The sequence below is a fragment of the Scardinius erythrophthalmus genome, assembly GCF_964197995.2.
Source record: "Scardinius erythrophthalmus genome assembly, chromosome: 3".
Taxonomy (NCBI): Eukaryota; Metazoa; Chordata; class Actinopteri; order Cypriniformes; family Leuciscidae; genus Scardinius; species Scardinius erythrophthalmus.
In genome coordinates this window covers 815,001-840,032 of record NC_138223.1, presented here as the reverse complement: position 1 = coordinate 840,032, position 25,032 = coordinate 815,001, and the positions used below count along the sequence as shown (strand labels likewise).

Here is a 25,032-nt window from a genome sequence, read left to right as displayed (position 1 = left end):
GCTCTATTGGGTTGAGATCTGGTGACTGTGGGGGCCATTTTAGTACAGTGAACTCATTGTCATGTTCAAGAAACCAATTTGAAATGATTGGAGCTTTGTGACATGGTGCATTATCCTGCTGGAAGTAGCCATCAGAGGATGGGCACATGGTGGTCATAAAGGGATGGACATGGTCAGAAACAATGCTCAGGTAGGCCGTGGCATTTAAACGATGCCCAATTGGCACTAAGGGGCCTAAAGTGTGCCAAGAAAACATCCCCCACACCATTACACCTCCACCACCAGCCTGCACAGTGGTAACAAGGCATGATGGATCCATGTTCTCATTCTGTTTACGCCAAATTCTGACTCTACCATCTGAATGTCTCAACAGAAATCGAGACTCATCAGACCAGGCAACATTTTTCCAGTCTTCAACTGTCCAATTTTGGTGAGCTCGTGCAAATTGTAGCCTCTAGGGGAGATGAGTGGTACCCGGTGGGGTCTTCTGCTGTTGTAGCCCATCCGCCTCAAGGTTGTGCGTGTTGTGGCTTCACAAATGCTTTGCTGCATACCTCGGTTGTAACGAGTGGTTATTTCAGTCAAAGTTGCTCTTCTATCAGCTTGAATCAGTCGGCCCATTCTCCTCTGACCTCTAGCATCAACAAGGCATTTTCGCCCACAGGACTGCCGCATACTGGATGTTTTTCCCTTTTCACAGCATTCTTTGTAAACCCTAGAAATGGTTGTGCGTGAAAATCCCAGTAACTGAGCAGATTGTAAAATACTCAGACCGGCCCGTCTGGCACCAACAACCATGCCACGCTCAAAATAGCTTAAAATCACCTTTCTTTCCCATTCTGACATTCAGTTTGGAGTTCTGGGGCCTCATTTATAACCGTTGCGTACGCACAAAACAGGCCCTGAGAGAGCCGTACGCCACTTCCGACGCATAAGTTGTGATTTATAAAAACAAACTTGACGGGAAAATTTGCACACCTGGACGCAAACTCTGACCCATGCGTACGAACGTTTGGGAGATGGAGCAGTTTGGTGACACCAATGGTGAGCTGGAGATTAGTGTCTTTTTGGTCACTTTTAGACAGAAAATCTAAAGAAATTTAAAAATCTACAGAAAGATAATACAAACATAATTTCACTCACCAAGCCTGTCACTTGAAGCAAATATCCATCTCTTCTTAAATGTCCGCGCCAGCGAGCGCGTTCGGCCATTTAGTGAAACTGACGCAGTTTAAATAAATCAAATAATGATTTAAACTATGTTTTACTTCTGGTATAAACATTTAGATTAAATATGCCATTCAAATTATGGAGTTAAACACTTAAACATGAAATCATTACTGGGAAGTTACAACATTTTTTATATTCAATCAATAGAAATATTTGTTGTGGATCCGATGTTTTTTTGAACACTTTTCCTGTGGCGTGCTGTGTTTAAATGTTTTAACCACAGAGATAATTGCTTATGATAATACCAGATTGTCTGAGAAAATAGTTTCGTGCAAATAATGGCCAAAGTCTATCCGTGTCCATTAAAAATAGAAATCAATTAAAAATACAATTCGGCCAGTGGAAAAGATTGAGAAAAACTTTCTCTGAAATGTATTTTACACTATTTGATTTATGTATTCAAAAACAAGGCAAGGATAGGCAACTACTTGATTTTTATTAATGTAATGTGTCTTGTACCGTTAAACGTTATCACGCAGATGAATAATTATATGCAAATGATATGCAGATGAGGATCTGCATAGTAAAACTAGGCGTTGTAAGCTCCATATATGGTTATTTCGGGGTGGAGACGCATGTGCGCACAATCTTCCACTGACTGGGATTTAGAGTGAATTCTGCGCAGATTCTGGCGTACGAACGGTTTTATAAGTCTGAATATTTTTTTGCACTATTGGAAGTTCCCGGTGTTTGGCGTGTTCGCACCGCAGGAACTAGGAACGATTTCAGTTCCAGGAACTCCTTTTGGAGGAACTGATTTACTCCTTCAGAGTCGTCTACACCAGCGCTATAGGAACTACAGTGACGTTAGTGTTCGCTGATTGGCCGAACGCACAAATTTTACTCCACAAACTAACTCTACGAACATGTGATAGATGAACCTCTCAATCTTTACGCTGAGGAGAAAACCCAACACAACTTTGAGGGATCAAGAGAAACATGATTATGTGTTTCTGCTCAACAACACTGGACATCAACACACACGCATACTCTAATAACTCTTCATCACTGGCTACGACACACGCTAATAACTCTTCATCACTGTCTGTGTATAACAGTTCTATATAATGATGTATTAGACAGGACTGTTAGATCGTACACTAATGAACAGGAGAATGTGAGCAGTGTGAGCTCTGGCGTTCTCAGCGTCTCAACAACAAGCGCGTCTCACGTCACTTCAGAGTTCCGACTGTCGGTGCGAACGCAACCAGGAAAACGTTCCTGTGGGAACCATTAGTTCTCGGGGAACACCCTGGTGGCTCCTTCCGGTGCGAAAGCCCCTATAGTCATGTGGTGTTACCTCTCGAACGCCCTGCAGGATCTCCTGAAGGTCTCCTCCCTCACTCAGTGATGTCACACTGACGGAGGCGCTGGATTGGTTGGATGCAGCGTCTCTCTCGGCCACCAGACGGTCTCTCTCGGCACACGCGGACAGATGCCCTTGCCTCAACAGCTCCATCTGTGAACCACCGGAGAAACTGTTAGTGGACATTTATGTAGTTGTTGTGGAGTTACACTGATCATCTCATCATCATGTTTAACTTTGAGTATCTAAAGTCTTTGCTGATAGTCAACAGAATGTTTAAAGGGAAAGTGAAGCGTCTCACCATTTCGCTCTTCTCCACCAGCTCTCTCTGGATCTGCTCTCTCTCGTCTCTCATGACCCCCAGAGACTCCAGGAGCCGGTCTCGCTCTTCAGTCAGAGCGCTAACGTTAGCTTCAGCCGTCTTCATCGCCGCTAGATTCTCCTGCTGCTCTCTGGTTCTCTCAGAAGATGACAGAAGATCCTCACGAAGCTGCAGCACCTGATGAGAGAGAAGAAACTGGGGCTGTGGATGGATGCACTTTGATGGACTTCCCAAAAAATATACCAATTGACTCGCATTATAAAGCTTATAACTCTGTTCGTCTGAAAGAAGATTGTCATATACACCTAGGATGAGGGAGAGTAAATCATGGGCTAATTTTTATTCTTGGGTGAACTATCCCTCTAAGCTGAACTCCTCAAGACTCACGATCTGGTCCTTCTCCTCCAGGTCTCTCCTCAGCTGGCTCTTCTCCTCTCGGCTGAGCTTCAGGATCTCCAGGAGCTGCTCTCGCTCCTCACTGACGGAGGCCAGGCTGCTCTGCAACTCCTCTCGATCGCTCTCGCTCTTCTCAAACAGCAGGCGCTCTCGTTCGGCACTGACAGACCGCAGCTGCTCTCTCACCTCGCCCAGCTGGGGATCATGGGAGAACGGGGACACTTTTATCCTCTAGAATTCAAATTCTGTTCATATTTAAGAAAAAAACTCAAATGTAGCTTTATCCATTCTGACAGCCCTAGTCGCTGTGTGACCCTGGACCACAGAAGCAGTCACAAGGGTCTCGCTTTCCCGTGATGGAAAGGTGTGTTTGTACCGTCTGGTCTCTCTCCTGCTGGATCTGAGCTCTCTCCTCCGTCAGCGAGGTGATGCTGGCCTTCATCATCTCCATCTCGCGTGTGTTCTCAGAGAGTTTAGACTCCATGAGCGTCCGCTGAGACTCCAGCTCAAGTAATGCGTTCTGAAGACCTTTGACCTTCTCAAGAGCTCCTCTCAGCTCTTCTTGATTTTCAATCGTCTGCGTTTGGAAAAAAAGGAAATGTATAATTAGTGCTGGACGGTCTACCGTTCATACCGAATACCGGTGTTTATTTTTGTTATGATATGAATTTAATATTTTACATATTTCATAATGTTTTGATGTTATTTCACCGCCCATTTACACTACTGTTTAAAAGTCCAGGTTTATTTTTATAATTAAAGCTTTTATTCATCAAGGACGCATTAAATTGATCAAAAGTGACATTTATGTTACAAAAGATTCTATTTCAGATAAATAAGCTTTCTATTCATCAAAGAATCCTGAAAAATAAAATCTATGACGGTTTCCACAGAAATATGAAGCAGTTTTCAACACTGATAATAATCATAAATGTTTCTTGAGCATCAACTCATCATATTAGAGTGATTTCTGAAGGATCATGTGACACTGAAGACTGGAGTAATGATGCTGAAAATTCAGCTTTGATCACAGGAATAAATTACACTTTACTATATATTCACTTTAGAGAACAGATGATTTACAATGGAATATTTTTCAGTTTTTAATCCTCCTTTGAAAAACAGCGGCACAACTCATTCATCTCACCATTTCCACATTCTCCTGTAGATCAGACTTCAGCTGGCTCTTCTCCGCGTTCACAGACTCCAGCTCCTCTTTCAGCTGCTGCATCTGTCACAATTCAGATTCTCATAAAAATCACGATAATCAGGGTCTAATGTGCTCAAATCAAGAGTGTGTGAAGGTTCAGATCACCTGCTGGAGGAGTTCATCATGATGCGAGTCAATCTTTGGGCCGCTGCATTCCTGCTGAGCCTGCATGAGCTGAGACACACACACCTTTAAAGAGGACCTATTATGCTTTACGTGATCATGAAAAAGCTCCAGTTCTTCTCTATATGAGTGTCAGTGTTCCTGAACTCCTGAAACGCCTCCGTGTATCTTGAGTTTCTTCCGGGAACGAACACGTCAGAACATTCCTCATTATAATAATTAATATGCAGAATAAAGGGGCGGGGCCTGGTTGAGTTAGTAGTGTGTTAAACTGGTGGTTATGTAAAGGGGCGGACATTTCCCAAACACACTCAGAGCGCTCGACCAATCACAACACACTGATCCAGCCAACCAATCAGAACACAGTGTGCTTTTCAGAAGGAGGGGCTTCATAGAGACAGGAAGTAAACAGAGCATTACTGACAGACTGGGAAGAGAGGAGCCGCAACAATGGAGAATATGAGGAGAATAATCAACATTCAAGCAGTAAAACCTGTTCAAGTAGAGCCTGAAAACAACATCAATACTTTGTAAAAACAATAGGTCCTCTTTAACATATACAGTAGTCAACATTTGAAGTGGATCAAAACCTTTCAAAGTTATACATGAATTTTGAACAATACCTGTTCTTGTCTTAGGACAACTTTGATGGACTTTTTTGATCCACTTCAAATGTTGACGACTGTATATTAATATAATATGAGCAGAATTCAGTATTCACCATCCCATTGCTGTCTTCGAGGTCGCTCTTGAGCTGGTCCCTCTCGTCTCTCAGGGCCTGTAGGATCTCCTGCATCTGCTCTCGCTCTTCAGTTTGAGAGATGACGGTGCGCCGCAGGTTCTCCATCTCATCCGGCTCACTCTGAACTCGCTCCATCTTCTCCGACAGAAGCGCGTCTCTCTCGCCGCACACACACTCCAGCTCTGAGCTCATCTGCAGCGACTGACAGGATAAAACAGTGTTAAACACTCCGTCTGGTGGTTGGTGGGAGTGTGTGTGTGTCGTGTAAAGTGCGCGCACCTTCTGCGTGGCCTCCTCCAGTGCCGCCAGCAGTGTGTGTTTCTCTGTCTGGATGTTCTGGAGTCGTTCTGAGGTCTCTGTGAGCTGGCGGGTCAGTTCTGCTTCCTTCAGCTGAGCCTCCACCAGATCGCTCTCCATCTTCAGCAGCGGATCCGCAGACTCAGACGTCTGACCCTCTTCTGCTGTCACACTGGACTGAGCGGATCTCAGAGCGTCTCGCTCCGCTCTCACAGAACACAGCTCTTCTGACAGAACACACACCTGGGAAACAGCACGTTTATTCGCATGTGTCACGTACAGCTAGGGATGTCTATAGTAATTTCATATATAATTCTATAGAGTTTCAGATCTCCACCTGTTCAGACGTCTCCTGAAGTCCCAACGTCAGCTGGTTCCTCTCCTCTAATAAAGTCTCAAGCTCTTTCTTCAGTGTCTGGATCTGTAGAACATGTCACAACATCAGATTAACCCACACAAACTCTAAAGTCAACTCAGCTTTATTTATACAGCGCTTTTTACAGTACAGAGTGTTTCAAAGCAGCTTTACTGAGATAACAGGAAAAATATGCAACAGATGTTCCCAGAAGAAAATAGCGTCACAGTCCAGCTTAAGAAAGTTCAGTGATGGTTCAATTTTGTTCTATAGAAAACTGATGTCATCGTCCAGCTCAGTTCAGTTCTCATATAATGGTGTTAATGCAGGAGATCAATAATATTGTTGAATATTAAATCAAATGTCCCCAACTACGCAAGCCAGAAACTCACATCGTGTCGAACAGAAGTCAGTCACAAACCTGCTGAAGCGGAGCGCTGTTCTCCTCGCTGGAATCATGTGGTTCTGGCTTCAAACGCTGTTGCTGTTCCTGTAACTCGGACTGGACCTGCAGCATCTACAACAGAACACTTATATTCACTGTCCGCACTTCAGGTCAGAGGCTAACGGGGTTTCATTGGCTCTGTACAATGACAATAAGGTTGAATCTGAATCCACTTGCATTACAGATATTTCAACAGCATCACAACACACACTACAAAAACATTTGGTAACTTAGTGCTTGTAACATGTCCTTATTCTCGTGGCCTTGTGTGAAACGTGACCTGGAGATTGACCCTTTTAACTGAACTCCTCTTCCTACACGTGTTAGCTGTAGTGTAGTTGAGTGATGCTAACTCTCTCACCTTCTCAGTCTTCTCTTCCAGAAGTGTCTTCATCTGCTGTAGGCTCTCCTGAAGCTGGTCTCTCTCCTCCGTCACAGACGCGAGATCTGCTGTCATCTTCTCCATCACCTCAGACGGCTCATGATGGTCAGATCTCTCAGACAGCAGTCGCTCTTCTTCTGTCAGCTGACACACACACACACACACACACACACACACACACACGGTGTGTGTGGATACTTAAGTGTGTGGATTTTAGGAAAATTAACTTTTTAATATCAAGCACGTCCTGCATTAGACTGCATATTTACGACACTCACATTTAACTGATTTGCATGTTAAAGTCTAGACTTTTAGGGAATAATGAAATCACATTGCTGTGAAGGAAATACAAATCATTGGGAAACAGAACGCAGCTCAATAAACGTTTTATCTCCATTATCATAATCACTGGAAGCCAAAGATAAAAAAAATGACTGAAATCTCAAGAGCTGTAATTTACAAGTGCCTGATGATCTTGGCTCCTCTGGTCCTGATGTTGGTCGAGCGCCTGAACTCTCTGTGACCTCAGATTGTGTATTTCTCCCTGCAGGTCCTTCACCTTCTCCTGAGCATCCCTCAGTTCTGCTTGAGTCTCAATCATCTGCAGAGAACAAAGCAAAGGCTGAATAAAGTGCGACCTTACGGACATAGTCAGAATGAAAAAAAAAAAAAAAAAAAAACCTGAAAAAGACAGTGTTAATGCCAACTGCATAAATCTTGGCACAGGTGTCTATTTTATTGGAAATTTACCATTCATCCCAATTTCCTTAAAAAGAAAAAAAAAAGTTTAACTAGGTACAAAAACATAGTTCCTCTCAGGACCTGTTGAACAAATGTCCCCATTGAAACAGCAATTTTTAATCCCAGGGCCATTTAACTATAAAATGACGCAATCTTTGTAAGTAGGCTTTCACTCTATTGGCCAGGCTCAATTTAAATTTTTACTGTTGTATTCCAGATGTGCCATTTTTTCAGGTTTGGCCTATAAAGCAAATACTCGCTTTATTCCTGTTTTCTGCTTATGTAGTTTGATGGCCAAAATAGAGCCAATTTGATAGATTATGCAGCTATAATTGTGCGTTGGTATGGATGTCAGTATGGTTTGTATGTGTGTAATGAACTTTTGTGTGTGCGAGAGAAACTCTTTTGGAGTTTTGCTGCGTCTATTGGGGAGATCTGGTACTACGGCTAAATCTTACAGAAATCTCACTTTTTAAGATATCAACCTCAAATTTATAACAACTTCTTTAGATTTAAGATTTTCTAGCAGTTTTAGAGTTCAACATGTTATGATATACATCTATAACTTTTTTTGGTTTCACTTTTTTCACTTCAACACTAATCTGCCACAGGTCTTCTTTAAAATGAGACCCAATTTAAGTCTGTGCTCTCAAGCTTAACATTATGACAGTCTTTTGACACGGATATTTTTGTCCACTATGGACCTGTGTAACTTTTTTAAATGGATGCACAGGGTTAAAGGGTCAGTTGCCGAGCGAGATCATCATGTGACCTGTGTGCGCTCACCATCTCCACGTTTTCTGCCATGTCGCTCTTGAGCTGGTCCCTCTCGTCTCTCAGGGCCTGTAGGATCTCCTGCATCTGCTCTCGCTCTTCAGTTTGAGAGATGACGGTGCGCCGCAGGTTCTCCATCTCATCCGGCTCACTCTGAACTCGCTCCATCTTCTCCGACAGAAGCGCGTCTCTCTCGCCGCACACACACTCCAGCTCTGAGCTCATCTGCAGCGACTGACAGGATAAAACAGTGTTAAACACTCCGTCTGGTGGTTGGTGGGAGTGTGTGTGTGTCGTGTAAAGTGCGCGCACCTTCTGCGTGGCCTCCTCCAGTGCCGCCAGCAGTGTGTGTTTCTCCGTCTGGATGTTCTGGAGTCGTTCTGAGGTCTCTGTGAGCTGGCGGGTCAGTTCTGCTTCCTTCAGCTGAGCCTCCACCAGATCGCTCTCCATCTTCAGCAGCGGATCCGCAGACTCAGACGTCTGACCCTCTTCTGCTGTCACACTGGACTGAGCGGATCTCAGAGCGTCTCGCTCCGCTCTCACAGAACACAGCTCTTCTGACAGAACACACACCTGGGAATGAACCATAATGGAGGAGATTTAGACATGTAGATGCAAAAACTAGCTAAAAAAACCATGAGCCGGTTTCTCTAACCTGTCTCTGTAACTCCTCCACTTTAACAGAGAGCGTCTCGAACTCCTCAGTCTTGCTCTGCAGACATCGCTCCCTCTCGAGACTCTGCTCGAGATCCTTACGCACGTCACACAGCGTTTTCTCCAACACGAGATTATCGATCAGATCTGAGGGAAAAGGAGGGTGAACAAACATAAATGACTTAAATGAGCATTACATTAATGTAAACACTGCATGTACCAATGTGTTCAATCTTAAAGGAATAGGTCCTCAAAAAAGAATCCTGTCATCATTTAATCGCCCTCATGTCATTTTAAACATGCATGACTGTCGTTCATCTTCAGAAAACAGATTATTTCTATTTTTTTAAGATTGTTATTTTTTTGTCCATCTATTGAAATTCAGATCAACATTTAAGCCTCATACAAGTAATCCATATGAATGTGAGCAGTTTAATCCAAGTCTTCTGATGCACAAGTATGATACACATGAAGCGCCACAGTTTAGCTTCCGTTTACCATATTTGATAAGCATGTTGATCATTGTTAACATATGAATAAAAGCCCAAGTTAAATGTATTCATCATATAAAGTGATTGAGTCTCTTCAGAAGAAATGAATTAAACCTCTTCATTCTCATGGATTATGTTTGACAATATCTTTATGTGCCTTTTGAAGCGTGGAAAGTTTCAATGGATGGACAAAAATATGAGAGATTATAAAAATAAAATAAAAATCTACATTTGTTTCGAAGATAAATGAAAGTCTTATGGGTTTGGAATGACGAACTATCCCTGTGAGGTTTCAATTTGCCTTAAACATTCGCCTTCAGCTGAATGAATGTAGACAGTAAACGCAGTCCCTCTTGCACGTCCTTTAGCGGTTCTGCACCTACTTTTCGGCACTTTCCCGTCCAGCAGAGCCGTCAGTTTGGTGTTCTCATCGAAGGCTCCCATTAGTTCTTTCTGAAGATCTGTTTCCATCTTCTTGAAGCGAGATTTCTCCAGCTCCAGCTTGTCCTGAAGCGTCTTCACCACAGCCTCCATCTTCTCATAGTCTGTGGTCAGGGTCACCTGAGCAAAGTCACATGACTCACATTAAACACGCCTCAGAACTAGGGGTGTAACGATACACTCGTCACGATTCAATAATGATGAATGAATCATGATACTGAACTCTTAATAAAAGGTTAACAATTTTTTTTACAGTTGATTAAAATGCTAAATTTGATATTTCATTGTGTGTAAACGAATATTCTTGGACTTTGTGCTGAAACCCAGAACAGAGGACAATAGAGACACCAGAATAACAATATTCATGATTCTGAAGCTGAAAATACTGAATTATTCTAGATGAATATGCTAACACTGTCACTGATATATTTAAAATAATGTAGGACACTTTTACTGGTAACTTCAGACATTTAGCATTATCAGGCCCACAAATATTCCACTGCATTATTATACATATATAGCAGTTTAATGTAGTACTGACACTAAAATTTTGAAAACGTGAATTTTATTTTATGTGAACTATACACATTTTTGTATTGTGATACATTGAGACACAATATAATGTTACACCCCTACTCATAACACACACACACACACGCTCAGCTCTACTCACGTCTCTCTCTTTGAGGCAGATGTTCTCGCTGCGCAGGAAGGCCCATTCCTTCTTAGTCTCCAAACTAATAGTCTCTGCATCATCTAGAGAGCGCCTCAGACACGTCACTTCATGCACAAGATCCTTGTCGCTCTGCAGATTACAATATAGCATAAATGAATATGAGATGCAGAATACAGAGCATCTGTAGCCACAGGAAAGCAGAGTCACCGTTTCCCAGAAAGCATGATTGCGCGTCTATATGCAGATATTTAGATCTGATTTCCCTGGTTGACAAATCGAATTGTGATTTTTCTGATCAAAATTGGCTAGTTTAAGAAAAAAAAAAAAAAAAACTCTTGTTTGTAGGGCTGCACAATCTGGCCTATATTTAATGATTTATATATCAATAAGGCTATAAAATAATAAATTATCATCAAATTAAAATATATTGCTGTGCAAAACTATTTAAGTGAAACCATATAATTTTGTAAGTGACTATTAGAAAGTTTCAAAACTCATTAGCTGCTCATGTGTTAATGAACACCGTAATTACTTAATTAAATGGCAGTCTTTGTGATTTGATAGTTACAGTAAGTCATGTGGAGATTACACACAGCCCTAGCCGTCAGTCTCGTCAACGTATAGTGTGGAAGAATTGTGCAAAATAGTGTGTTAATAAATACTGTGTAAACAATCAAAGTTCCCACTGAAAACCCTCATCAGACGACCACTAACTAATAGTTCAGCGACTCATGACGTACAAGTCTCTGAAGCTCGGTGCTCAGGTCGGTCTTCTTCTGAAGCTCGGATGACATCAGCGCCAGATCAGCCTGTGGAGAACAGAGTTCATATGGACATTCACACGTTTGGTCTTCGAAAGCAAATGAAAGAGAAAGGGAATGTGATCAGACCTTCAGCTGCTGGATCATGTCCTCAGATCGCTTTAGATCCTGCTTCAGTCTGGAGTTCTCAGACTCTAGTTCTCTCTGTGTGGAGACAGAACATGTCAACGAGATCATGACCGCTGTACGCTGGGGTGTAACAAGACCCTCGTGTCACGATTCGATACATATCACGAGACTGAACTCACGATATGAGATTATTGCGATACTCCAAGACATGATAAAAGACTACAAAAAATGTACTGTTGATTAAAATGCTAAATTTGATATTTCATTGTGTGTAAATGAATAGGCTTGGACTTGGTGCTGGAAACCAAAGCACAGGACAATAGAGACACCAGAATAACAATATTCATCATTCTGAAGCTGAAAATACAGAGTTATTCTAGATGAATATGCTAACACTGTCACTGACTAGATATATTTAAAACAATGTAGGACACTTTTACTGGTAACAGACATTTAGCATTATCAGGACACACACATTCCCACATTACATTTATTATACATTCAATTACTATATATAAAGTTGAATATAATGTAGTACTGACACTAAAACTCACTATTCTATGTGAACTATACACAATATATATATTGTCACTGTCCACGATACATACTGATGCAGTTTTGTACTGTGATATATTGTGACGCCCTACTGTACGTGATACAGCTTTGACGTGACGCTCTGATCACCTCGTACTCTCTCTTGCTCTCCTCCTCTAGTTTCTCGAACTCGTCTGCATCCCTCCTCTCCTCGATGTCCTTCTGCAGGGCGTCTTTGTCTTTCTGAAGCGAGTCCTTCTCTGCCTTCACACTCTCCAGGTCTTGGGTCAGCTGATCGAGCGTGTGTTTGACCAGGTCTCGCTCAGCTATAACGGCATCCTTTACAAAATAAATAAAAAGATGTTTATTTATTAGCAGGGTTCAAACATGGCATCAGAACCCTATCATATGATAAGGGTTGGGAATCAAAAATCGATTCCAATTCTGGAATCAGATACTCGGTTCTCATTTTGTTCATGATATTCATCTACGATTAAATGTTTTGCAATAAGACTTAGAATAAATGTGAATGATATCCAAGTTTTGTTTTGTTACCTTATTGGAATCGATAAGAATCGGAATTGTTCAAATTCAAATGATACCCAACATATGATGCATTTCTAAAGGAAAAAGAACAACAAGACAAATAAAAAAGACCTGCATGATGTTTACTCACTTTCTCAAACCCAACAGTCTCACAGAGCTGAATGGCCTCTTCCAGATCTCTCTTCAGCTGAACACACACACAAAACACATTTTAATTAATAATAAAGAGAAAACATCACTGCAGAGAACAGACACTACAATTAAAAACCGAACATGTCCGTTTAATAAACCGTGAGCTGTACGAGAGTCGCAGCACAGATCCACAGGAGTCAGATCTCAATCACGAGGGTGAGGAGCTGACTGACAAGATGATGGCGTAATATTTGGTGTCAAAGCAAAGCGAATTTGTCATTGTACTGTTTTGTTGTCGTTTTTCATCAAGAATAATAGCCTAATGAACTCACCATTCAAGCAATCCGCCCCGAATTGGCACTAATTTGAAAGTGAAACTAAAATGCGCGCGAGCACGGATCGAGCAGAGTAGAGCAAGCGTTTTCAGTTCATTCCTATGGAAAAACACTCGCTCTGCATCATTACGAACACCCGTGTGGACGCATGCATTTTACTTTTGCCTTCAAATTAGCGATTTAAACCCCCCCCCCCCCCCCAGTGATACTGGTGGGAAAATATCCTCACCGTCACATCCCTAATACGCAGACAACAGAAGTGCATTGAGGGGACTAGAGCTCGGTTGTACCTGTGAGTGCAGGAGGGCTTCTGAAGGCTTCCCCAGCTCTGCCAGCTTCAGCTCCAGTGCGACGCTCTTCTCCTCGGCTCTCTGTGTCTCCTGAACCTGCGTCTCCAGTCGACGCCGCAGCTCCTCCAGCTCAGAGAGGGCTTGGTCCAGTTGTGACGCCGTGGGTTGAGCCTCCAGGTCAGAGAGGGCCTGGTCCTGTTGTGACGCCGTGTTTCGAGTCTCGAGCTCAGAGAGGGTCCGCTCCTGTTGTGATGGCGTGGGTCGAGCCTCCAGCTTGTTCTTCAGCTCAGAGACCTCCAGCTGGAGCTCAGCGCTCATCTCCTCTGCTCTCCGTTTGCTCTGAGTCTCGGCGTCCAGCTGACGCTCCAGAGACGCCACCTTCAGCACCAGCTCGTTTGCCCGGGGAGAGTCGAGGAAATGACTCCTGAACAGGAGAAATGACAGAAACATGCATTTATGCTGCAGAAGAGCATGCGAGCACTGCTGCTAGAGCTACCCGATTAATCGCAATTTACATGAATTCACACTTACATCCAGTTGGCTTATCGCGATTATGAAAACTTTTAGCAGTAAACAAAACTAGGCTAACAACTCAAGCCGATTTAAACGCCCCATTCGAGAGTAAAAGCAGTGTTATATTGATGATGTGTCCTCACCCGTCTGAGCTGCGGGCCGTGATGCTGCTCGTCTCCATGTCCATGTTGGGTTCATCCAAGGCAGTGAAGTCAAAGCGGCTGTCGAACTCATCCATATCTGGACACAAAACACCACAACTGAGCAAATGCCTCATGAACCTTTATCTAGTGATGGACACACAAAACTTCACACAATGTTCAATCTATTGGCTTGACTGGAATTCAGCAATCAGCGTCACGTTTTTAATGCACATAATTGTGTTAAATGAGCCTGTCTTAAGATGGACCAGTTGGTTTGCGTTGCCATCATATGCTTAATTATAACAATTAATTAGATATAAGGCAAAAAAAAAAAAAAATAATCTTTTAAGATGAAGGATTTAAGAAGTTGAAGGTTATCCTAGCTTTAAGTAGTAATTTATTGTTCAACTTGTATATTTAAAAGACACAAGTTTTGAATTACTCAGATTGAGGAAAACCGTCAAAAATGACCGAAAAGCTGAAGTTTTTATACAAGAAAGACTAAAAGAATCCAAAACATTTATGATGATTAAGAACATTCTTTTAAATAATTTGGAGCGGTGTCTGAAGAATGGTTGTCTTCAGTCCCTGGTGTGGCACTGACCATATTAAGGTTTTCGGCCAAGCCTTCATTCTGAAAATGACATATATAGTGCTTCACAGTCACTGCAGAATAATCTTCAAATGCAAGTGACTTCCTCAAGTGTTCAGACTCGTACCCTCTCCCTCTTCAGGCAGAGAGCTGTCGGCTCTTCTCTTCTTGACGTATGGCTCCGCGAAGCTCATGTCAGTGGAACCGAGATCTTCCTCCAGCAGATGCGCAGATCTCAGCAGATTCCCACCCCACGTCACTCTCCGCTTGGGAACCTGTGCGTTTAAATGCAACAATCAGATCCACGGCCTTCACGAACACTGAGGAGTTACGATTAGGGCTGGGAATTTAAAAAAATACTTGAGGTCAGGAATCGGATACTTGTTATAACATTTAGATTCCTCTCATCGATTCATTTGTGTGCATTTCAATATGACTTTATACGCGAGACGGCTCGCTGTTTTCTGTGTTGTGCACACAGCCAAAGCGATGTTAAACCATTTAGGCGTGAGACGAATCGCTGTTTTCAGTGCAGGCGTGTGTAACTATACTGAGCAACTCTTAAAGTGACAGCAGCCTAATATTCCTGCAGCCGTCTCTATGATAACACTAATCAAACAACAGAAGACAGAAAAATTCACCGGTTCTTGACTGAATAACTTTTGTAACTATATTTTTTATGTATATTTTATTTAAAAAGTGCAGTGTTGGTATCATTGTGAATGATATCCAAGTGTTTTTTTTTTTTCTTATTGGAATCAAAATTAGGAATAGTTAATTCAAACGATACCCAACCCTTGTTGCGACTGGTGAAATCGGTTACCTTCGGGATCAGGGCGACGTTTGACGAAGTAACTAGCAGCTTGGTCAGGTTCTTGATGCGGTCCTGCTGATCTCTCTGGAGCTGGTCTTTCTCCTGCAGAAGCTGACACAGCGACTCTCGCTCGGTTTCAGTCGTTTGAGTGACGGAGGACACCTGTGAGAGGAGATAGGAAAGAGATAGTGTTATTACCGGACGACTGTCAAACCTGTGATGTACATGCTCACATAATACGCATGTGTACGCCGTCACCGTTTTCACCGATTCATGTTTGTGAAGTTTACACGGAGATAAAGTTTTTTGCACCTTGGATCCTGTTTTAAAGTTTGCGTTCTCGAGCCCTAAACACTGTTGTTGAGTAAATGAGCGGCCAGAACGAATTAAAAGTTTTCTGTGAGAACGGTGTGTGTTAGCGGCCCCCAAGTTAATAACTAATCATTTTAGCAATGGAAGTGAATCAATCAAAACTAACTTTGTTTGGACAATAACTTTATTCTAGATCTGCTGTGAAGCCTAAACACTCTGTTACTGTAATCTCCTGTGAACAGGGTTCCCACACCTTGGTTAACTTCAAATTCAAGGACTTTCCAGGTCCAATACCCTCAAATTCAAGGACTTCATGTGGAGACACATTTTAAGTGAGACAGGGCTCCACACTAACTTTTTGCCTTGGTTGCAATGGTGTACCTAACTTTTTTATTTAGGTGTTTATTTTCAAAAACTTTCCAGGGCCTTGAAATCTTTTTTTCATATTCACAAACTTTCAAGGACCCGTGGGAACCCTGTGTGAAACACTATATTGTTAAAGCGCTGTATAAATGAAAGCGACTCGACTTACCTCTTGCAGACGGCGTCTGAGCTCAACAATCTCGTTGCGATATCTCCTCAAGAGCGCGCCTTCATCAGAGACCTCCGTGACGTGAGGGTCGTTCTTCATGCACTTCGCTGCGCTCGCAAACTTTAAACGGCAGTAAGAGCACAGATGAGTTAAGCACATCTCCCCGTATCAGAGCGGGCAGCAGTGAAGCAGCGTATGGTCCTCGTACCTGTAAAGTGCTGACGGTCTCGTCCACAGTGGCTGGCGTGATGGTGCAAATTATCACAGTTTTTGCATTTCCACCTAGAGAGTTCTGAAGGATTCGGGTCAGCTTGCTGTCTCGATAATTCACAAAGCCCCTTTTGGATGGAATGAAAACCAGACATTATTGTTTGCTACGGTTTGCCACCAAAATCAGGGTGAAAGTCACGAAATAACTCACTTCTGACTCTCGTCGGATAACTTCTTAATGACTTGGCCCAGGATGAACAAACTGCGGTTTATGTTGCACCCTTCTTTCAGCCGGGCTCCTGAAACCAGAGAGAGCTTTTAACACACAAATTCATTAAATCAATAGTTTTATTTTAAGCTTCTCCTAAAAGGCTCAAACTTTGGCTGTATCCGCTCATTTGTGACCGGGAACAGTTCTACGCCACTTACTGGCTGTGAAAATACTAGACTTTCTGCTTTGAAAATATACATTTGGATATTTATTTAGGCATTATACAAGAACTATTTGTCAAGGTTTAGTTTTTAGTTTTTTTATAATCATTGTGAAGTATCATTTTTGCGATAATGCTTACAGCTATTGACTCGCACTCATTTCACTCACTGTCTGTGTAAGAGTGTGTGTGTGCGCATGCATGTGAGTAAGTGTGTGTGTCTGTGTGCGAGTGTTAATCTTTTGCACTCAATGTTTTTTTTAATGACTACTTGTGCCAGGTTCAAAACACACAATACTTCTGACTGTTACGATAGTCCCTGTTGTGCGATTTTGACTCTTATGACCGTCAGACTACACCTTGCATCCCAACCAATCACCACTTGCACTCATTAACGGCATGTGTGATGTCATCAAGAAGGCGGAACTAGCGACTGACTTCCAGAAAGAAGAGCGTACACAAGCGATGGCTGCCGAAGCGGCGTGTTTTATACTGGCTGTTAGGGGTGTGCGATATGACGATTTTTGATCGTGGACGATTAAAATGTCTCCACGATCTGCTTTTGAAGAAATATCGTAGAATCGTGCATTATATCTGTTCTGGCGCCTCTGTCCCAACATACTGAACAACGCGACGTATATTCACATAAAATGTTAACGCAGCGGAACAGGAGACTGCAGTTCACAAAAGTTCATAATTTGCATGTGCGTTAATGCCTTGTCGGTTAAACATTTAATTCGCGTGCTGATGCACTGTTCTAACGTATGCGTTTCTCAGCGCGTAGACATGTGAAGCTCACATGCACTAAAAGCCTGTCTACCAGTGCCTGGATACTGGACTAAGTTAAGTTATCTTTTGAGTCTTATTGTGCTTATACTGTTAAATACACACAAGGTTTACATAAACAAAGTCGGTTATGTCTAAAGTGAAAGCAAACTTGAGAAAATTGAGAGTAAATCTGCTTGTCAAATGCGTGTATATTAGACGCGTCGCGCGCAGCTCTTAAAGAGACAGTAGCAATAGTAAACACGCTGCCGCTTGTCCTTAAAGAGATAGTTCACCCAAAAATAAAAAAAATATCTCATCATTTACGCACTCTAATGTTGTTTCAAACCTGTATTAATTTCCTTCTAATATTTTCTAATATTTTTCTAATATTAATATTTTGAAGAATGTGGCTATCCAAACTGTAGCTGGTCCCCATTGACTTCCATATGAGAAAAATATAGTATGGTATTCACCGAGGTACATCCACTGTTGGTCATACTTCCAAATAACTTTTATTTTCAACAAAAGAAAGAAACTTATTCAAGTTTAAAACAACTTGAGAGAGTAAATTATGATAATTTGAATTTTTAGGAGAACTATCCCTTTAATGTTAATAAAACAACAAAATGCAAAGAGAAAATCACTCAAATCACTTGACTGATAACTTTAATAGTAGCTTTAATAAGTATCAATGTATAATTTATACAGTGAAGTCTGTTTTGTTTTATTTTCATATTTGTTCATTTAATTACTTCAATGCTACTGTTAAATACACCTATACTGTAGCTGAAAACATAAAGCACTGTTTAGCCTATTTAATTTGTATATTAAGTTGTGTATATGTAATGTGTATCTTTAATCTTAATATTTAATAACAAAGAAAATAATGACAAATATTTTTATCTTTGCCCCTGTCTGCCATTTTTTTATTTTGTTACCTAAAGCTTTGTTTTTAAAATATGGATATTAGTTTGGCTGTAATTCTCAGTCACAAAATAGTAAAACCAACATAAAAAGAATCGTGATAAAATCGTTAATCGTGATTTTCCTGAAAAAAATCGTGATATGATATCTTTGCCATATCGCCCACCCCTACTGGCTGTCTTGTCAGAAAAGCCCCAAAAAAAGAGATAAGTTTCGAGGAGATTTGGCAACTATACGCCTGCGTTGATGATGTTTCCTCGAGGGACTGCCATGACAGACGCTTCAGCAACCGGTGCGAGCTGGAAACGGCTTTAACTAGCAAATCATATTCTCCTTCGCTACAGAGAGAACTTGGATAGACAATCACAGAGACGTATACATAACCAAATGTGCCAGATTCGTAATCTCCATCATTTCGTCATGTTTGAAAGCTGTGTAGGGAAGAGCTTCTGTGCTCCTATTGGTCACAGATGTGATGGAACTGGTCATGGAGGACCGAGAAAAATGAAACATGCTAGTCTTTATGTCGGGACATTGTGAAGCGCCATTTATAAATTCAGTTGTCGTCCACTATGACACACTATACGAGACAAAATGATCGTTTGTTGCACCCCGACGGTCATCATTGTCGTTTGCGAATCATTACGGCCGTGAAATCGGGTAGTTTGCCCATTTTTATGACTAAGACTAAAAGAAGAAACAGTAAAACACAGTCATTACCCTCAGCTCCCGTCTGACTCGCCCGTTCAGTGCCAGCAAGATCCACCAAGTTCTACAGAAACAGGAAACAACAACACACTGACTAAACGTAATAAATGTTGCTCATCCGAATGCCCTCAGTGAATGAAGTCACACAGAAGGGTGGTGTTTGTGTTGAACTCACCAGATGTGACACAATGATGGCTCCATCAGCGTTCTCCCCCGACGCCGGATCGCTTCGGTCACGGCTCTCCAGGATCTGACAGAGAACACAAAGCAGAGGAACTTACAGAGTCCAAATAAACCAGACTCCAAACACACTGCAGATCACATCGCCTCTTACCATGCGGAAAATGGTGTGAGAGCGGCTGCTGCGCTGGTTCATTTTAGTTTTCCCATAATGCCGGTTTTCTGTGTGAATCAAGTGAGGATCAGAGAGAAGCACCGCAGTACAGCAGAATAAAGAACGAGCGAGCGAGTGATTCAATGAGAGCAGCTTTACTTTCTCCTTTGGTGATCCAGCACAGGGCTTGTTCCGGAGACGTCACCAGCTCTTCGGTCAGATCAGCCACGTACACATTTTTCTGTGGACAGTCAGAGGGTTAGAGGAATAGTTCACTCAGAAATTAATGATTTACCCACCCTGAAGCCGGTCCTAGGTGTATATGACACTGAACACAATCAGAGTTATATTAAAAAATGTCCTGGTTCTTCCAAGCTTTAGAATGGCAGTTTCTGTTTTGAAGTCCATAAAAGTGCATCTATTCATCATAAAAGTGCATCTATTCATCATAAAAGTGCATCTATTCATCATAAAAGTGCATCTATTCATCATAAAAGTGCATCTATTCATCATAAAAGTGCATCTATTCATCATAAAAGTGCATCTAGATGTACACCTAGCATGACCTGAGGGCGAGTAAATCATGGGCTAATTTTCACTTTTGGTTGAATTACCCCTTTAAGATCTGAAACTACACTCGTATCTGCTGTGCGAGTACAACCAAACACTCACATAGTTCCCTTCCCGGATCTCCAGAGGCCGTCTTTTCCAGCTGTCGCAGAGCAGATCCGTGACCGTCTCGTTGTAGATCTCCATATAACTTACGCGCAGGAGAAACTCCTTCTGTGGAAACTGGAAGACGACGCAAAGAAATAAAGCTGTTAAACGCTCACTGCCAGAAAAAGCCTTGGTTAATGAACCGTTAACAAATGCACAAGACAGACGTACTGAAATTAACTACTCTTCAACTACAATGATTCGCCCCAAAAAGACAATGCCGTCATTTATGAGGAAGAGCCTGAAGCGTGAGCACTGTAAACCGGCTCAGATCTCAAAACTCGTGGTAAAACTGGACTTTTAAAGCATTACCTTTGGGTTTCAAGAACTACAATCAGAGATCTCACTTATCAAACAATATCTTTATTATTTTTCAAATGATAAAAAAAAAAAAGGGTAAACAGACAAATGAAAATAAACGAATAAAACAAAATTGACCTAATAAAGTGCAGGATACTATGACAAAGATAGTTTCCTTATTCAAACTGATTATTTTTCTCATGAATATATGATTGGCATGAAGAATGAAAGCTGTATCATATACTAGAATATTTATATGAGCAATATTACACTCATAGTCATGCGAAATGTCTCTATATCAGACGGGCTGCAGCTGAAAAGATTGTTTCATCGATAAAATTAAACAATTTCACATCTATTGTCTTTCAATAATTCAAGCACTTTTCATAAATATGGCTGTTTTCCAGGACTTACATTTCAAAAAGACAAATTCATTTTCATTTTCAAATTCGACACTTACATTTTTAATAGTTTTGAAGACGTCGGCCATGGCGAGAGGAATCACTCCAGGGTTATGCTCGCTGCCCATCATGGAGAAAGTCTTTCCGGATGACGTCTGTCCATAGGCGAATATCGTGCCTGAAACAGGAGATGATGCATTCAAACTCTGAGTAAGTGCACAACATGCCTCTAGAGCCGTGGTTCCCAAACCTGTCCTGCCGGCACCCCAACACTGCACGTTTTCTTTGTCTCCCTTGTCTCCCTAATCAAACACACCTGATTCAACTCATCAGCTCATTAACCCATGTGATAATGAGCTGATGAGTTGATTCAGGTGTGTTTGATTAGGGAGACAAAGAAAACGTGTAGTGTTGGGGTGCCGGCAGGACAGGTTTGGGAACCACTGCTCTAGTGTACAATATACTACGCCCATTAGGTTCATATAGCATGCATTTTTATTTCCTGTAATTGATATTGCACCATGTCTTAAAGGATTAGTTCATTCCAGGATTTTTCTCCATATAGTGCACTACAGTAGGGCAAAGAAAAAGAAAAATGTATATACTTTATAACTAGGGCTGTCACTTTTGTGAAAAAATCCTGTTCGATTTTTGAGACAATTGTTCATTGAATCGATTGTAAAATTGATTTTCCATGTCTAAAGACATTTTAAACGCCAAATATGGGCAAATCCACAGACAACTAACAGGCATTAGGACGAGCGTAAAGAGGGCGCTTGAGACGCGCACAAGTCAGCAAATATTCCTGATGATTTATTGGCGTGAAGTTTCGTGCACAATTGATGTATTGTTCTAATTTATTACTGTGAAGCTGCTTTGATACAACCTGTGTTGTGAAAAGCGCTATATAAATAAACTTGACAATGACAAACAGGAGCGCAACATTCTCGAAATACAATAAGCAGAGTGGACTGCCATAACTTTAATGACAAACATCACTGCAGTCTTCAACATGGCTGTGCTTACCATTAGAAATGTCAAACAAATTTCGCCTATGTAGGCGATTGTAGACCGTAGCCCGAATCTGTATCTGTACGCATGAGATTGTCTGCATACCGGCAGTTTTGTTGTAAAAGGAGACACAATATGCAGAAGTATAATTTGCTGTTATGTGTGTGTGTGTGTCAGAGCCTGCAGTTGCTGTGTGACGGGCGTTCGCTGCGGGCGTATCGTGACGAGCTGGACGCGCTCCGAGAAAACACCGTTAAAATCAATTCCCTATTTTCGAAACTTGCGTTGGTCCGATTGATTGTGCAATCGATTTTCGAACGTAAAGTGACAGCCCTATTTATAACCACAAACGCATGTCTTGCATTAGCTGTGATGACGCGCCACACATTACGTTTCAGGTTGAAAGGTCACACGTGTTTCTGTTCAGAAATGTAGGATGGGGGAAACTCCATCTCAGTTTCTCCTCCAACTTCACAATCGTCTGATATCGTTGTTTTACCTTTTATTTATTTATTTAGTAAACCCCGTTTGATTTAGTCTTCGCACGTTCGCTTTGTAGGTACTTTCGCCTACATCACACACCTTTCAACCTGATGACGTAATGTGTGGCGCATCACAGCGAGTGCAAGACCAGCATTTGTGGTTAAAAACAAGTTTATTTTGTTCTAAAATGTCCGCTGGTTTGTTTAGATGAGACTCTTATTCCTCGGCTGGATCGCGTCGAGACTTTGAAGCTGCACTGAAACTCACATCTGGACCTTCGACCCGTTGAAGTCACTATATGGAGAAAAATCCTGGAATGTTTTCCTCAAAAATATCTTGGATGACGTGGGGGAGAGTAAATTATCAGGACATTTTAATTCTGAAGAGAACTACTGTAAGTTCAGGGGGATCAGCCAATCTGACTGGCTGTGTGATGAACCTCAGGATAGATGTTCTGGCCTCACCGTTATAGCCTTCGACGGCAGACACGACCAGGGGCTTGGCGATGTCCTGGTAGAGCTGTGCCGTGGTCTCCTGGGCGCTGAACACTCGGTCTGAAACACACCAGGGTCAGAACACACACACACACACATACACACACACACACACACTGGGGAAGATCCACTGAAGCTCAACTCACCGAAGCTGAAGCTCTTGGATGGAGCCCCATCCTCATCAACCTGATGGATAGCTTGTCTATCCGCCCTCCAATAGAGCTTTACTGGGTCTGAAGTGTCAGACTGCTCCCTGAAAACATCAGGATTATCAGCACACTGATGTCGAAACACTGAACGAGCTGTATGGAGACTGACAGACTGTAAAACCTTGTAACCAAACAGTTGATGGACCCCATTGACTTCCATAGCAGAAAAAAAAAAATACTATGGAAGTCAACGGGGTAACATTACATCAACTATTTGGTAATATACATTCTTCAAAATATCTTATTTGTGTTCAGCAGAAGACAGACATTCAACAACTTGAGGACAAGTAGCCTAAATGATGACATTATTTTCATTTTGATGTGAACTATTCCTTTAAGACTGGTCATGACTTTATGTCAGATACATAAAGCATATAGGTTAGTATGGTATAATTTGAACCTATGATTACCAGCTAGTTAGTCAGATTAATACTGAAGGCTGTTTCCGCTAATAAAAAGGACTTTTTTTTTCCCCTCACAATTGCGTGATATAAATTCACAATTGTGTGTCTTTTTTGTTTTACTCAGATTTGGACTTTATAATCTTACAATTTTGAAATAAATCAAAATTGCGAGATACAAACTCGCAATTGGAAGAGAAAAAGTTGCAATTATCTTTTAAAAGGTTTCATTCCGTGGCGGACACAAGCTTCCATGGGTTAACGTTAAGGTTAGTTCCTAAGACCCAGTCTGGCCACTGGTAAACCAGCGACATATGTAGATATATTATTAATGAATTATTCAGAATTAGTTTTTAGAAAAGGTTTACCTCAGAAAAATTATACAACAAAAACAGCCTTTGGTACTGATTTATGATTATGTCATTAGCTAATGATGACGGTTCACTCATCCGCAGCAATACATCTAACGTTAGACTGTTTTTGAAGTCAAATTCACCTCCATTATGTAAATATTGATATTTTCTTACCTTTTAATAAGGGGTCTGACCCTTACGCAAACTTTCACCGCCGATTCCTCTGCCATTTTTACTCCATCCAACGACAAACCGCAGCACTATTCACACTAACTAACGTTAACTGACCGACTGACTGACTGACTGAGCGCGTTTGAATTTTAACGACTTTCCATTGGACGATCTGTGCGCATGCGCGGATCAACCGCCGCCTCATTGGTCCCTGAAATGACAAATAAACATGTCCGTTGAGTTTCCTGTGGAATGCATGGTGGAATGTAGGAGCGAGACTCCGCCCATGTGTGTTTTTAAACTAGCCTCATGAATATATTACTTTTACACAGTCGTGGAACGTTTTGTAATTGTATACAATTTATTAATTACCTTTCATTGTTTTAATACTTTTGAATGTCACCTTTTTAATTTTTGTTGTTTGTTTTCAGAAGTGTTTTACAGCTTAAGTATATCATAAAACATTTTGAATATGGTATTTTAATGCAGTATTATCTCAAATCAGTGTCAATAAACAGCGGAGCTCGTGCTAAATGTGTTAAATGAACTTTTGGGGGATAGTGTAAGTGTTGAAATGTTCAAAGCCTTTTTTAAATTTAAGACTTAAGGTTTGTGTCTATACAGAAACTGACTTTTAAAAATAAAACCACCTAGGAAATATACACTGGAGTAAAAAGTGTGACAACTAGCCCCGGGCTAATCAACTAAGCTCCAATATCCCGCCTAACAAAAATATGTTCTAAAATTCTTTCGCTATATAACGTTCCCGTTCAGTTATGGAAACGTTATTTCTGAATGTAAAAATGTTTTTAAGACGTTGTTTGCAAACATTTTTTGTATTACAAGTATTTTTTTTAAATGTGATGTTTGAATATGCAAATGAAGCGTTTTCTAATTAA

General features: G+C 41.4%; 1 protein-coding gene across 3 annotated transcripts in view; it reads right to left on the bottom strand.

The window, feature by feature from the left end:
- cenpe (centromere protein E) overlaps positions 1–24,256 on the bottom strand; it is a 38,315-nt gene extending 14,059 nt beyond the window's left edge. For 2 of the 3 annotated variants that reach the window (XM_081362164.1, XM_081362165.1), the window contains exons 1-37: positions 24,137–24,256; positions 23,146–23,252; positions 22,970–23,059; positions 21,071–21,189; positions 20,266–20,385; positions 19,753–19,834; positions 19,594–19,661; positions 19,435–19,509; positions 19,272–19,323; positions 16,640–16,727; positions 16,427–16,556; positions 16,219–16,338; positions 15,384–15,536; positions 14,688–14,835; positions 13,969–14,065; positions 13,313–13,736; positions 12,686–12,742; positions 12,160–12,348; positions 11,476–11,550; positions 11,326–11,394; positions 10,583–10,714; positions 9,852–10,029; positions 8,979–9,124; positions 8,636–8,896; positions 8,336–8,557; positions 7,269–7,409; positions 6,788–6,952; positions 6,403–6,498; positions 5,964–6,047; positions 5,609–5,869; positions 5,309–5,530; positions 4,570–4,638; positions 4,402–4,485; positions 3,631–3,831; positions 3,246–3,449; positions 2,838–3,035; positions 2,531–2,689 (exon numbers count right to left, since the gene is read on the bottom strand). In XM_081362164.1, the coding sequence (XP_081218290.1) occupies positions 2,531–2,689; positions 2,838–3,035; positions 3,246–3,449; positions 3,631–3,831; positions 4,402–4,485; positions 4,570–4,638; positions 5,309–5,530; positions 5,609–5,869; positions 5,964–6,047; positions 6,403–6,498; positions 6,788–6,952; positions 7,269–7,409; positions 8,336–8,557; positions 8,636–8,896; positions 8,979–9,124; positions 9,852–10,029; positions 10,583–10,714; positions 11,326–11,394; positions 11,476–11,550; positions 12,160–12,348; positions 12,686–12,742; positions 13,313–13,736; positions 13,969–14,065; positions 14,688–14,835; positions 15,384–15,536; positions 16,219–16,338; positions 16,427–16,556; positions 16,640–16,727; positions 19,272–19,323; positions 19,435–19,509; positions 19,594–19,661; positions 19,753–19,834; positions 20,266–20,385; positions 21,071–21,189; positions 22,970–23,059; positions 23,146–23,252; positions 24,137–24,192 (5,142 nt within the window). In that variant the 5' untranslated portion in view covers positions 24,193–24,256. The remainder of the gene's footprint in view (positions 1–2,530; positions 2,690–2,837; positions 3,036–3,245; positions 3,450–3,630; positions 3,832–4,401; positions 4,486–4,569; positions 4,639–5,308; positions 5,531–5,608; positions 5,870–5,963; positions 6,048–6,402; positions 6,499–6,787; positions 6,953–7,268; positions 7,410–8,335; positions 8,558–8,635; positions 8,897–8,978; positions 9,125–9,851; positions 10,030–10,582; positions 10,715–11,325; positions 11,395–11,475; positions 11,551–12,159; positions 12,349–12,685; positions 12,743–13,312; positions 13,737–13,968; positions 14,066–14,687; positions 14,836–15,383; positions 15,537–16,218; positions 16,339–16,426; positions 16,557–16,639; positions 16,728–19,271; positions 19,324–19,434; positions 19,510–19,593; positions 19,662–19,752; positions 19,835–20,265; positions 20,386–21,070; positions 21,190–22,969; positions 23,060–23,145; positions 23,253–24,136) is intronic. The other variant, XM_081362166.1, reaches the window with a different exon arrangement.
- Between the last annotated feature and the right edge of the window lie 776 nt (positions 24,257–25,032).